We start from the raw sequence: 13,538 nt of genomic DNA on the forward strand, positions 1-13,538 counted from the left end.
ACTTTCAGCACGTGACATAACACTACCCACGTGGCAAGAGGAGTCTTGAGGCCAAACAAACATTTTCCTTTTCTACTACTAATTGGGAGATTTGAGAGTCATCTGTCTTTTTTGAGGTTTTCATCTTAATTTATAACTTTCTTGTCATTTTTGGGGGGATATCCCTATATACTGTTGATTATACAAACAAACCCACGGTTCAACTCTCCATTTTGTGACCTCTGGGAAGATTATTAGTATCATTCCTTTTTGAAAAAAATCTTGGTGATTTGTAATCATTGTAATCATTTCACTCTATAGCAGAAGCCAACTTTGATTTTTAAAGCTATCTATAGCTATTAATTAAATTATTAAGTGGGACTGTGATAAAAGTGAACATATACCTTTTTTATCTGTCCCTGTGAAGGGAGATACAACCTCCCTCAGAATATTCTGGATAGCCACAACAAAATTACGGCTTTAAAAATATTAGTATCAAATCATACCTTTGAAGGAGGCATTAGGGTCAGCACTGCCTTGACAATAGGCCTGGGAGCATTTTTTACACTTGTATCTGAATGGACAGCAGAGGGCACTGCTGCTAAGCAGGACATAGACAAAAAATCACCAGCTCACACTGGGCTCCCTGGGAATGCAAGTGCCTTTCAAAAATTAACCACTCTAATGCTCTAATTTGAGCTGCATGTATAATAACTCATGAGAGTCAGTTTTTGAAAATTCCCCTCTGATTTTTAAGGGAAATGAACAACCTGTCGTTGAACCTAGTGTGTCACTCAAATCCTTCCTTCCAGGGAGGAGGTTTGCTCGTGTGAGCTTCTATAAATAGGGTATAGGACTTTTTCAAGTGGCCACAGAAAATCAGGGACCTTCGGCTCTTCACACTCCTTACCATTGAAGCCATCCTGGTCTAGATCTCCCAAAGGGGCTATGGCGCTGCCGAACCTTGCAAAGACCTCAAAACCATTCAGCTTGATGGTCTGGAAGTCCCCCGAAGCTTTCTGCAGAGACACCGAGACCTGCCCCACCTCCTGGAGTTTGCCATCAGAACCGCGATCCATGAAGAGAGGTGCGCCGATAAACACATCTGCGTAACTAAAACAACAGAATCGTTTTCACGAAGGCAAGATCAAATTCCATGTGACTATTAATAATCATTTTCTTTCTTAGTTGAAACTCAAGTTTTCCTCTTTCTACCTCTCTTAAGGCCACATTTGAAATGACCATTTCTAATTCAAACCTTCCTTCAGTTCTTTTAAGAAACTATGAGTAATTCATAAGATTATTTTATTCCTTCATACTATAAAAGCTATTGAAAGGAATTATTAACAACATAAAGATTTTCTAGTATTCGTGATTAAGGCTGCATCAAATTGGTTCCTTAAATAGGAAGATTAGTGGGAAGGAGACAGAGAAACAGAAGGAAAAATGTTTAGTTTTAGTAAAGCATTCATAAACACAAGAGGAAAACTGTTTCTGAAAACATTTTTTAAAACTTACTCATCCCCATTAATGTCAGTGGCAGCGACAGAAAATCCAAAATATGCAGCCATCTGGATAATGAGATGAAAATGAAATGTTTACAATTTCATCCAACTAATTTAGAAAATTAATATTTGTTGTGTATTTACCAAATAGAAAGGATTACTTTTTTCTCTGCATATAGTGTTTCAATCTAAGTTTCTTCTTTTGTTTATTCTACCAAAACAATGACCGTCAGTTAATGAGGCTTGTATACTTTCCTAGATTTACTGGCAAGACAGCAATGTGTCTTGGAAGACATTCCAGTGTCTTCAGCACACGCCATTCACAAGTCCAAGTACGATCAAGGCTCCTCCTGAGGCCTCACCTCCTATCTCCTGTCCTCTCTACTTACCCAAAGACACCAGACACACTACCAGAAAGACAGACAAGACATTTCAACTGAACACAAGAAGTTATAAATGATGCCAGAGCAGTAAAAATAATAAATACTAATTTTAATAGGTCATAAATAGTTTCGGAGAAGGCAATGGCAACCCACTCCAGTACTCTTGCCTGGAAAATCCCATGGACAGAGGACCCTGGTAGGCTGCAGTCCATGGGGTCGCTAAGAGTCGGGCATGACTGAGCGACTTTACTTTCACTTTTCACTTTCATGCATTGGAGAAGGAAATGGCAACCCACTCCAGTGTTCTTGCCTGGAGAATCCCAGGGACAGAGGAGCCTAGTGGGCTGCCGTCTATGGGGTTGCACAGAGTCCGACACGACTGACGCGACTTAGCAGCAGCAGCAGCAAATAGTTCTTCCTATGTGAAACCACTACAACTCAAAAGAAATTACTGTTTGGAAAGATACAGAACGGAGTTCCTTTTTGTTTCACATCTCAATCAATTATGTGCCAGTGGTTTTGCTTTTAAATTGCATGTAGTACAAATGTGCTTGGGTTTATCATGGGCTTGTTTTGCAGAGAAGGAATGTCCTCTCCTCACCACAGGAGACTGCTGGCCATCATAGACAGAGCAGTCTGGCTGGAAATACATGTGAAAAAAAAAAGTTCTAAACAGATTCCAACATACAAAACAGAACTAGGAGTGATGACAGACTAAAGATGAACTAAAATGAAAGATGAATCAACAAACCAAAAAAAGTGGTTAGTAAATCTTCCAAAATTCAATTAGCTGAGCTATCAGGAGGGAGATTCCCAGGTTAATCTATTTTGAATTTATACAGTGTAACTGAGAAAATGAAAGACAAAGTCTGTGTTGAATCACAAGGTCAGAACATGTGTAATAAAGTGCGCTGTATTAGGGGTACCATGATAAAGTGCTGGCTGGAATTTAACAGAATACTACTCTTGGATTGTGGTCTCTCAGGTTACTGGGCCTGAAACTGCAAAGAAAGGATGTCACTGACTGAGAAAAGTCTTGTCCTGTGTTATTATCATTGAAGTTTTTCCCTTGGATTTTCACCACATCCCCATAAGGAAGCTACCAGGATCCCTATTTTTGTACGTAAGCCATCAGATGGACAATGCTAAATACCGTATCCAATGCAGTAAGACTGAGTCGTGAGAACCCAGGTCAGTCCTAATGCAAACCCTGCTTTCCTCCACAAAAGAGCTGAGGACAAAGAGAAAGCATCAGGGACCAAGTACAAGACCCAGAGACACACACGGGCACCCGACTGCAGAAGCTGCTTGAGGACAAGAAGCCACAACAGCACAAAGGGATGGCCGCCCCTGCCACAGCCGTAACAGCCGATAACTGACATGTCAACCCTGACGGCCACACAAGCGGGACGCTCCTGGGGACCTCGAGTCTAGTTTCCCAGCCCATCAATCCTCTCGCAAAGCCAAACAGTCTCAACTGAACAAGAAGTGGGCTTAAATCCTAGATGTGCAAACTAGGAGATGCTTTCTTCTACCACTGATTTAAGTTTTCCTTTATTGTTACAGGTACACCTCGGAGATGCTGTAAGTTCAGTTCCAGACCAGACCACCGCAACAAACTGAACAGCCCAATAAAGTGAGTCACACAAATTTTTTGGTTTCCCGTACATATAACATTTAAACTTTACTATAGTCTATAAGTGTGCAATATCATTATGTCTAAAAAAACAATGTATGTATCTTCATCTTAAAATACTTTATCACTAAAAAATACTAACCATCATCTGACAACTCAGGGTTGCCACAAACTTTTAGTTTGTAAAAAAAACAAGCAGAATCTATGAAATGTATTAATAATGAAATGCATTTCATTATTAACGAAAACATGGTATTCCTATACTAACTTACCATTTCATTCTTTGAGACATACAATAGAGAATATTGTAAAACACCTATAATTATAGAGAATGTCCAGTACTTAAAAGTACTAATTAGTAATTGAAGAATGTTGTATTTCATATAGTACAAATGAAGTTTACTTGTAATATCTATACTTAACACATCTTGGCCATGCTTTGTTTTACATCTAATAAAATTAAAAGGTCATTCTTTAGAGAGATCATTCTTTAAAAAAAAAAAAAGCATAGATCATTCTTTAAAAGAGAATTTAATGTTATTAGCAAACAAAAAGGAAATTTTTTAGTTTTGTTATGTGTTCAATTTGATTTTGTATTTCCTTTTTTAAAAAACTATTGTTAACAATTACAAAAGGCTTTGCTTAAATAAATTACTCTGGTTAAAACAAAGGTGAAATATTTAAAGCCTATTTTATATTTATAATATCCACTATTAAACCAATAGTTACTATATATTAAATATTAAACCCTCAGAATATTACCAAGAAAAGTTGTTAAAGATAGTAGGAAGTGTTGGTGTCAAAATGTTAAGTGAAAAAAATAAAAAAAAACAAACCCCACAACATTTCAAAAGCATACCTGTTCACCAGTAAAATTGTGCAAGGAGGACATGTTTTTCCCATCATAAATATAAACCTGTGCAAGAAAAACAAAAGCATATGAAATAGAGTAAAATACAATATAACCCAGAGATTTTTTAGAAAACACCTTTTAAGTTTCCTACCATTCCCAAAGTCCTCGCTGCTCTTGGAACTCCTGAAACGAAGTCTGAAAAGAAAAAAATTACTTCTTTTTAAGACCAATACTGGCAACTCCAACAGTAAGTGGCTATGTCAGACAGCTTTAAGTTTTGTTATTTCAGGAAACAGTAAATATGAGATCTTAAAAACTTGGGACTCCATAATAAATGACCCAAGCATTGATTTTAACCACAAAATCAAATCTTTACAAAATATGGAAAGATTCTTGAAGACTTCAAATAAATGCACATGTGCCCTTAAGGTATTTATAATCTTGTGAAAGAGAGCAGACAAGAGAAAAGGGCTTAAGGATGAAGAAAAGCTGTACATACAGTAATAAAAAATAATCCAGAGTCAAGTGAAACAAGGTTGAGGCTGCAATGATACAGAAACGTGATCAAATCAGGCCAAGTCTAGGCTCCCAAGACTGAGCTCTAAAAACGGACAAAGAGAAGATATAGACAGAGCTCAAAAAGTTACAGATGATGTGTCCAAAGAAAGCAGGAACTATTAAACTGTGCCTCCCCAAGAGAACTGAACCCACCACACGTAAGAAGGAAAGAGCCGAAGAAACAGCTGGAAGTGAGAGCAGACAGAGGTCGCTGAGGCGCTCAGCTCCCTTGGCTACCTAAAAGAGGTTTACCCAGGACCATGCTCAGTTTCAAAACTCTTTAACTGCTGAAATTTTTCAGTGCCACCTGTTTCAAATGCGTAGTCTAAATTTTTTAAAGACGATTAAATCTAGTTCAAGCACATCGTACCATCTATGCCATCACCGTTGAAATCTCCGACGGCCACCGAGTAACCTAAAGAGGAACCAAAGGTAAAACACCATCAGGGCAGAACTGATTATCTTCAACTTATCTGCAGGCTAAGTTTTCCTGGAAAATACCTTCAACTAATTCCTTTAATTATGTAATATTTTGTCCTCTAGGAGAAATGGGTTCACATGTGCATGATAAATGAATCTTGAAGAAAATAATGGCGCTAAATACTCAAATAGTATATCTCTGTTAGAAATATAAGACTGTTTTATCAACTTTACAAAGGAGTCAGTTAAAAACAGGGCAAATTTGCAATCTGGCGTAAAGGAGTAACAAACAACAGATTTTCTCAATCAGCAAAATACTATTTCTGTCATGTATACTTGGTTTAATGAATAAGAGAAACTTAGAACAAAAGTAAATAAATCCTAAACCAAAACTGTAGTTTAATACAGTGAATAGAAGTTCAAGAATCAGACTGCCTGAGTTGGAATCTGAGAAAAGCAAAGTTATAAGTGAAAGACTTTAGGCAAAGACTTCAGACTTTATTTTGCCTTTCTGTGCCTCAGTGTCTTTATCTATAAAATGGGAGTAATAACAGCACACTGTAACAGACTTGTGAGGATAAATGAGTTGTTAACAATAAAGCTCTTAGAACAACAACCAGAATGCAGCAAGCACATCTTAAAGACTATCCGTTATTATTATCACTGTGTAAATAATCATGCCTTAAATTTCAGCTACTGAAATACAACATAATCTAGGTACTCAATAACAATTTGAAATTATATGTTCCTTATTTTAAGAAAATCTTAATCTATTTCACATAAAAGATTTTTCTACTGAAAGCAGCATATGCAAATATAGGACGAATCTACCGCAACACCAGAAAGTGAATCCATATTTCGATTTTACCTACCCAAATAACTGTCATCAAAAATAGCTTGTGCAGTCCGGGTTGCTAACTGGTTATTATACTTGATGCTGTAAACTTTGGGGTCATATTTAGATACAATTTCTGCTACTTGATCGGAAATGAGTTGACCTGAAAGAAATATATAAAATAAATTATAATTTAAAATGAGCTGCCCTGAAAACAATATATAAAATAATTGACAATTTTCTAGCAGAATCTTATGATGCAGATGATGGATAGCACCTGCATGAAAGAAAATAGATTAGATATAAATATTTCTGCTTATTAGCCTTAAACAACTCTTCATGATCCTAAATCTGAAATTTGATTATTTTTAAGTCACAATTATTTCTATTCAAGGCTAGTATTTAAAGTTAGTCTCTGCTAAAAAGCAAAAATTTATAAATACAGAATTTAATTCACTAAAAAGTCATTGTTAAATAAATGGAATCATAAAATCAAGGATTGTTTCCCAACCAAATTTCAAATTAGAACTTGAAAAATCTACTGAAATTATTTTTACTTTCATAATTGGTTAAACCTGATTTTTCTTTTTTTAAAAATTCATTTATTTATTTATTTTAATTTTATTTTATTTTTAAACTTTACAATATTGTATTGGTTCTGCCATATATCGAAATGAATCTGCCACAGGCATACATGTGTTCCCCATCCTGAACCCTCCTCCCTCCTCCCTCCCCATACCATCCCTCTGGGTCGTCCAAGTGCACCATCCCCAAGCATCCAGTATCGTGCATCAAATCTGGACTGGCGACTCGTTTCATATATGATATTATACATATTTCAATGCTATGCTCCCAAATCATCCCACCCTCTCTCCCACAGAGTCCAAAAGACTGTTCTATACATCAGTGTCTCTTTTGCTGTCTCGTATATAGGGTTATCATTACCATCTTTCTAAATTCCATATATATGCGTTAGTATACTGTATTGGTGTTTTTCTTTCTGGCTTACTTCACTCTGTATAATAGGCTCCAGTTTCATCCACCTCATTAGAACCGATTCAAATGTATTCTTTTTAATGGCTGAGTAATATTCCATTGTGTATATGTACCACTGCTTTCTTATCCAGTCATCTGCTGATGGACATCTAGGTTGCTTCCATGTCCTGGCTATTATAAACAGTGCTGCGATGAATATTGGGGTACACGTGTCTCTTTCCCTTCTGGTTTCCTCAGTGTGTATGCCCAGCAGTGGGATTGCTGGATCATAAGGCAGTTCTATTTCCAGTTTTTTAAGGAATCTCCACACTGTTCTCCATAGTGGCTGTACTAGTTTGCATTCCCACCAACAGTGTAAGAGGGTTCCGTTTTCTCCACATCCTCTCCAGCATTTATTGCTTGTAGACTTTTGGATCGTAGCCATTCTGACTGGCGTGAAACGGTACCTCATAGTGCTTTTGATTTGCATTTCTCTGATAATGAGTGATGTTGAGCATCTTTTCATGTGTTTGCTAGCCATCTGTATGTCTTCTTTGGAGAAATGTCTATTTAGTTCTTTGGGCCATTTTTTGATTGGGTCATTTATTTTTCTGGAATTGAGCTGCAGGAGTTGCTTGTATATTTTTCAGATTAGTTGTTTGTCAGTTGCTTCATTTGATATTATTTTCTCCCATTCGGAAGGCTGTCTTTTCACCTTGCTTAGAGTTTCCTTTGTTGTGCAGAAGCTTTTAAGTTTAATTAGGTCCCATTTGTTTATTTTTGCTTTTATTTCCAATATTCTGGGAGGTGGGTCATAGAGGATCCTGCTGGGATATATGTCAGAGAGTGTTTTGCCTATGTTCTCCTCTAGGAGTTTTATAGTTTCTGGTCTTACATTTAGATCTTTAATCCATTTTGAGTTTATTTTTGTGTATGGTGTTAGAAAGTGCTCTAGTTTCATTCTTTTACAAGTGGTTGACCAGTTTTCCCAGCACCACTTGTTAAAGAGATTATCTTTAATCCATTTATATTCTTGCCTTCTTTGTCAAAGATAAGGTGTCCATATGTGCATGCATTAATCTCCGGGCTTTCTATTTTGTTCCATTGATCTATATTTCTGTCTTTGTGCCAGTACCATACTGTCTTGATGACTGTGGCTTTGTAGTAGAGCCTGAAGTCAGGCAGGTTGGTTCCTCCATGTCCATTCTTCTTTCTCAAGATAGCTTTGGCTATTCGAGGTTTTTTGTATTTCCACACAAATTGTGAAATTATTTGTTCTAGCTCTGTGAAGAATACCATTGGTAGCTTGATAGGGATTGCGTTGAATCATAAATTGCTTTGGATAGTATACTCATTTTCACTATATTGATTCTTCCAATCCATGAACATGGTATATTTCTCCATCTATTAGTGTTCTCTTTGATTTCTTTCACCAGTGTTTTATAGTTTGCTATATATAGGTCTTTAGTTTCTTTAGGTAGATATATTCCTAAGTATTTTATTCTTTTCGTTGCAATGGTGAATGGAATTGTTTCCTTAATTTCTCTTTCTATTTTCTCATTATTAGTGTATAGGAATGCAAGGGATTTCTCTGTGTTGATTTTATATCCTGCAACTTTACTATAATCATTGATTAGTTCTAGTAATTTTCTGGTGGAGTCTTTAGGGTTTTCTATGTAGAGGATCATGTCATCTGCAAACAGTGAGAGTTTTACTTCTTCTTTTCCAATTTGGATTCCTTTTATTTCTTTTTCTGCTCTGATTGCTGTGGCCAAAACTTCTAAAACTATATTGAATAGGAATGGTGAAAGTGGGCACCCTTGTCTTGTTCCTGACTTTAGAGGAAATGCTTTCAATTTTTCACCATTGAGGATAATGTTTGCTGTGGGTTTGTCATATATAGCTTTTCTTATGTTGAGGTATGTTCCTTCTGTTCCTGCTTTCTGGAGAGTTTTTATCAAAAATGGATGTTGAATTTTGTCAAAGGCTTTCTCTGCATCTATTGAGATGATCATATTGTTTTTATTTTTCAATTTGTTAATGTGGTGTATTACATTGATTGATTTGCGGATATTGAAGAATCCTTGCATCCCTGGGATAAAGCCCACTTGGTCATAGTGTATGATCTTTTTAATGTGTTGTTGGATTCCAATTGCTAGAATTTTGTTAAGGATTTTTGCATCTATGTTCATCAGTGATATTGGCCTGTAGTTTTCTTTTTTGTGGCATCTTTGTCAGGTTTTGGTATTAGGGTGATAGTGGCCTCATAGAATGAGTTTGGAAGTTTACCTTCCTCTGCAATTTTCTGGAAGAGTTTGAGTAGGATAGGTGTTAGCTCTTCTCTAAATTTTTGGTAGAATTCAGCTGTGGAGCCGTCTGGACCTGGCTTTTGTTTGCTGGAAGATTTTTGATTACAGTTTCAATTTCCGTGCTTGTGATGGGTCTGTTAAGATTTTCTATTTCTTCCTCGTTCAGTTTTGGAAAGTTGTACTTTTCTAAGAATTTGCCCATTTCTTCCACGTTGTCCATTTTATTGGCATATAATTGCTGATAGTAGTCTCTTATGATCCTTTGTATTTCTGTGTTGTCTGTTGTGATCTCTCCATTTTCATTTCTAATTTTATTGATTTGATTTTTTTCCCTTTGTTTCTTGATGAGTCTGGCTAATGGTTTGTCAATCTTAATGAGCTATTTGGACACCTTTATGCAGCAGCCTGAATGAGTGACTGCATTTTCTTCACAACCTTAAGTTATCGAGTACACAAGAAAGCCAGACACCTACATGAAAGTCAGATTGCCTCCTTGTACCCAAGAAAGGCTGTTTGATTTATTAAATGCCATCTCCGTAACATACAGAAAACAATCTCTTCATTTCTGCTATTTCAGAAAGAAAATCGTAATAGCTAAAGATTATCAGTTTAGTTCCAATTTTTCCAGTCACATACGCTGAGTTTGTAGGGCAGAACACTTTCTGTCTGGATCACTAATTTATTATCTTTGCCTGCGTGTGTGTGTGCTTACTTGTGTCTTGACTCTTTGTGACCCCGTGGACAGCAGCCCACCAGACTCCTCTGTCCATGGGGTTTTCCAGGCAAGAACACTGGAGTGGGTTGCCATTTCCTTCTCCAGGGAATATTCTCAACCCAGGGATCAAACCCACATCTCCTGCATCATTGCAGGCGGATTCTTTACTGCTTGAGCGATTGGGGAATCCCATCATCTTGCCTAAATGGTATCTAACACATAGGAGGGATTCCTTAAATATTTGTTGATTCAAAGAACACAGGAACATTTATCATGTCTTTGGAATAAAACATCATTATCATTTTCTCTATTCTTACAGAGACAATTCTGAGATCTATGGGAAAATTCATCCTAACATCTTATGTATTCCCAATGAAACATGCTGATTTTAATCTTATTAAAATATTATCTGCCCAGTCACTGAGTTTTTAGTAACATATTATATATCATTTATAATAAATCAATAGTATCTGTGCTAATTTATAATAAACAGGAATGCCTGCATTGTGCAATATTCAAAGTATTAAAAGAACAAGTAATTTTAATATATTCACAATTGTGTCTCTTAAAAAGTCCTGACCGAGAATCAAAAAACCCATCTTTGGTTCCCACACATGCCCACGAGACACTTCCTTCTCTTCCACTGAATGATATACCTAGCAGCAAAGAGGAAAATGAACCCATGTTTTATAGCTAACTAGAAAGCATTAATATATATTTTCTTACATATAATTAGAACTGCTATTTTCGTTTTTATTGTAAGGCTGCAAAACTCAAGTATAATTCTCCTACATCATTTCATCTTCCAATAGAGGTATAATTCACAGAAATTCAAATCTTTCAGTTTTAGTTAATATGTGTCATGTTGATCCTTTTTGCCTGATTTTTCTTTTTCTCCTTTGCCATCCCTTCCAATTTCTCACTTATTCCCACTTTTCATTCCTTATTTTCCTTCCACCTTGTTTTTCCTTCAGCAAATCTCTTTCTTTAGTTCTCTTTCTATAAAGCAAAAGCACAGGTTTTCCTATAAGGAAACAAGTAAAGAAAGCACAGAGCAGAATACAGAAGTAAAATTCAGAATCAGAAAGTACTTGCAAATCAATATAGTCAGAGATTTTCCAGTTCTTCCAAATATTGGCAATGCTTGAATAACAGAATACCAATAAACAAAAAAGTCTTGATTTGGTAAATGGTACTTTTTAACAGAAAATAAACATATGAATACATTGACTAAATAAATAATTATGTTTCTAATGATAAATGAAACATAAATCAAATAAGCAGATATAGTTACCAATTTTCAAAGTGTAAGAAAATAATGACCTGTTATACATTTGTTCAAATGGCAATTTTATTAATCCTCTGGAAATGACTAAAGAATGCAGATTTTTACTTCAATCACCAATGCTAATATATTCTTTTGAAATTTAGTAAGATCCTCTATTTTTACAACTTCCCAAATACAAAGAAATCATTCTTGATGTCAGTGGTTAATGAAAAAATAACCACATCAATAATCTAATGTGCAAATTAATTTTAAAACCATGAGCTTTTGGAAGGCCACAATTTACCTACAGCTCCTCATACTTCCTAATGATTAATTGTATCATTTCCTCTAAAGTACAGAGATGAAGTATATAAGCAATAAAAATTAATTACTTTAAATTACTTTATAATTTACTTTTAAAATATTTAGTTTATTTTCTACTAGAAATGCATATGTCATATATTGTTATATATTTTACATATACCTTATATGATGTTACAGTCCTTTTTAAACTAATTATATATAGATAGTGGTTATCCATTTAATTTTTTCATTTCTTTCTTTTAAATAATTTGAAAAGTCTCAAAGCCTGGTGGGCTGCCGTCTATGGGGTTGCAGAGAGTCGGACATGACTGAAGCAACTTAGCAGCAGCAGCAGCAGCAGCAAAGATACATGATAAGCCAGATGAGTCTGAAATATAGTCATTACTGGGTAATTTTTTAAAAAGATTAACCTACCTTGCCAATAAAAACTACCAGGACCACCAAGAAGTACTCTGTCAGCCTAGATTAAATCAAACAAAAAGATATATATTTTAAAACAGATAGCTTTAAAAACTGAGAGCAATATAATAAACATAAAAGCTACACATTCATGTATATATGACATATATATGCATATACATTAAAGCAAACAAAATCATAAATCTTAAACCCAGCTGATTCCATAATTTTCACTGTACCTTTTCTAAAACACAATACAATAACTATTAAAAAGTAGGCCTATATTCATTTAATATATGAAAATATACAAATACATATATACATACAGATTCTGTAGATCTTGACTGCTTCACATACTTGGTATGAAGTACTGTGAGCAAAGTATTATTAGTTACAATAAGAAAAAAAGTCACTCCTTAATTTTGTTTATTACATTTGTGACTACACTGACAAATTTCCTTTCTAATAATCATTAAATTTTTTTTAAGCTAAAGCAAAATTTGTAGTGTCATGTAGATCTAAACAGGAGTGAGGTTTGAGGGTACATTTTTCAGGGTATGTTATGTATACAAATTACACTTGACTAACATTTCTTATATCTGTAATAATTTACAAGTATCTAATTCAAGATAGTGTTTTGAGCATATTTTAAAAATTTCTTCTCGCTGGAGAAAAGAGAAAAACTTTCTCCAAATACACATACAGCCTTTGAAGCTTTCAACAATCTCCTGTCTTGGCTATGTAAAAGATATTTCTAAGTTGTCTGCTTTAAAATGACACCACTTTTCAGAAATGAGTTGAAGACAGCAGTTAATTTAGCAAAGACTATTCATGGTATGGGAATATTTCTGGGGTTATAGTTGTATTGGTTTAAGTACAGAAACTATGAACACTTCTTGTTTTAATACAACATCTATTTGAAAATACATCATCCAAGTTGAAACCTTTTATGTGTTAATACACTTTACCTCTCTTTGTTCTGCTTCCTTAAATTTTAAATTATGAGTAATTATGAATAAATTTTGAATTATGAGTTTCAAACTGAGTGAATTAAAATTAACTGCTTGATAAGGAGAGTTAACTAAAATTATTAGTACCTAATATTTAAGATTAAAAATATAAATTTATAAAAATAAGAAAATGCTTTATTAGTTTCTCTGAACCATGATTATAGTTTCTGTGCTTTTAGTAAATTTAAGGTACTTTTGCTTACGTTTTCTAAGTCATATTAAGTTTTCTAAGAAAGCTCTACTTTTATTCAAGCAATGTGTTTTTGAGACTTCTCTAGGAGTAATTAATTTTCTCAATTTGTTATTCAAAATGCTCATATATCCCACAAAAAACCACACAAAGACAAAAGTAAATTATATAAAATATTTA

General features: G+C 34.8%; 1 protein-coding gene across 3 annotated transcripts in view; it reads right to left on the minus strand.

Moving 5' to 3' along the window:
• The window catches only part of ITGAV (integrin subunit alpha V), a 108,964-nt gene that overhangs the window by 36,877 nt on the left and 58,549 nt on the right, over positions 1 to 13,538 (minus strand). For all 3 annotated transcript variants that reach the window (XM_027555860.1, XM_027555869.1, XM_027555876.1), the window contains 7 exons: positions 12,174 to 12,219; positions 6,207 to 6,332; positions 5,285 to 5,329; positions 4,508 to 4,551; positions 4,363 to 4,419; positions 1,498 to 1,550; positions 890 to 1,092 (listed from right to left, as the gene is read on the minus strand). In XM_027555860.1, coding sequence (XP_027411661.1) covers positions 890 to 1,092; positions 1,498 to 1,550; positions 4,363 to 4,419; positions 4,508 to 4,551; positions 5,285 to 5,329; positions 6,207 to 6,332; positions 12,174 to 12,219 — 574 coding nt within the window. The remainder of the gene's footprint in view (positions 1 to 889; positions 1,093 to 1,497; positions 1,551 to 4,362; positions 4,420 to 4,507; positions 4,552 to 5,284; positions 5,330 to 6,206; positions 6,333 to 12,173; positions 12,220 to 13,538) is intronic.

The sequence above is a fragment of the Bos indicus x Bos taurus genome, chromosome 2 (genome assembly GCF_003369695.1).
Source record: "Bos indicus x Bos taurus breed Angus x Brahman F1 hybrid chromosome 2, Bos_hybrid_MaternalHap_v2.0, whole genome shotgun sequence".
NCBI lineage: Eukaryota > Metazoa > Chordata > Mammalia > Artiodactyla > Bovidae > Bos > Bos indicus x Bos taurus.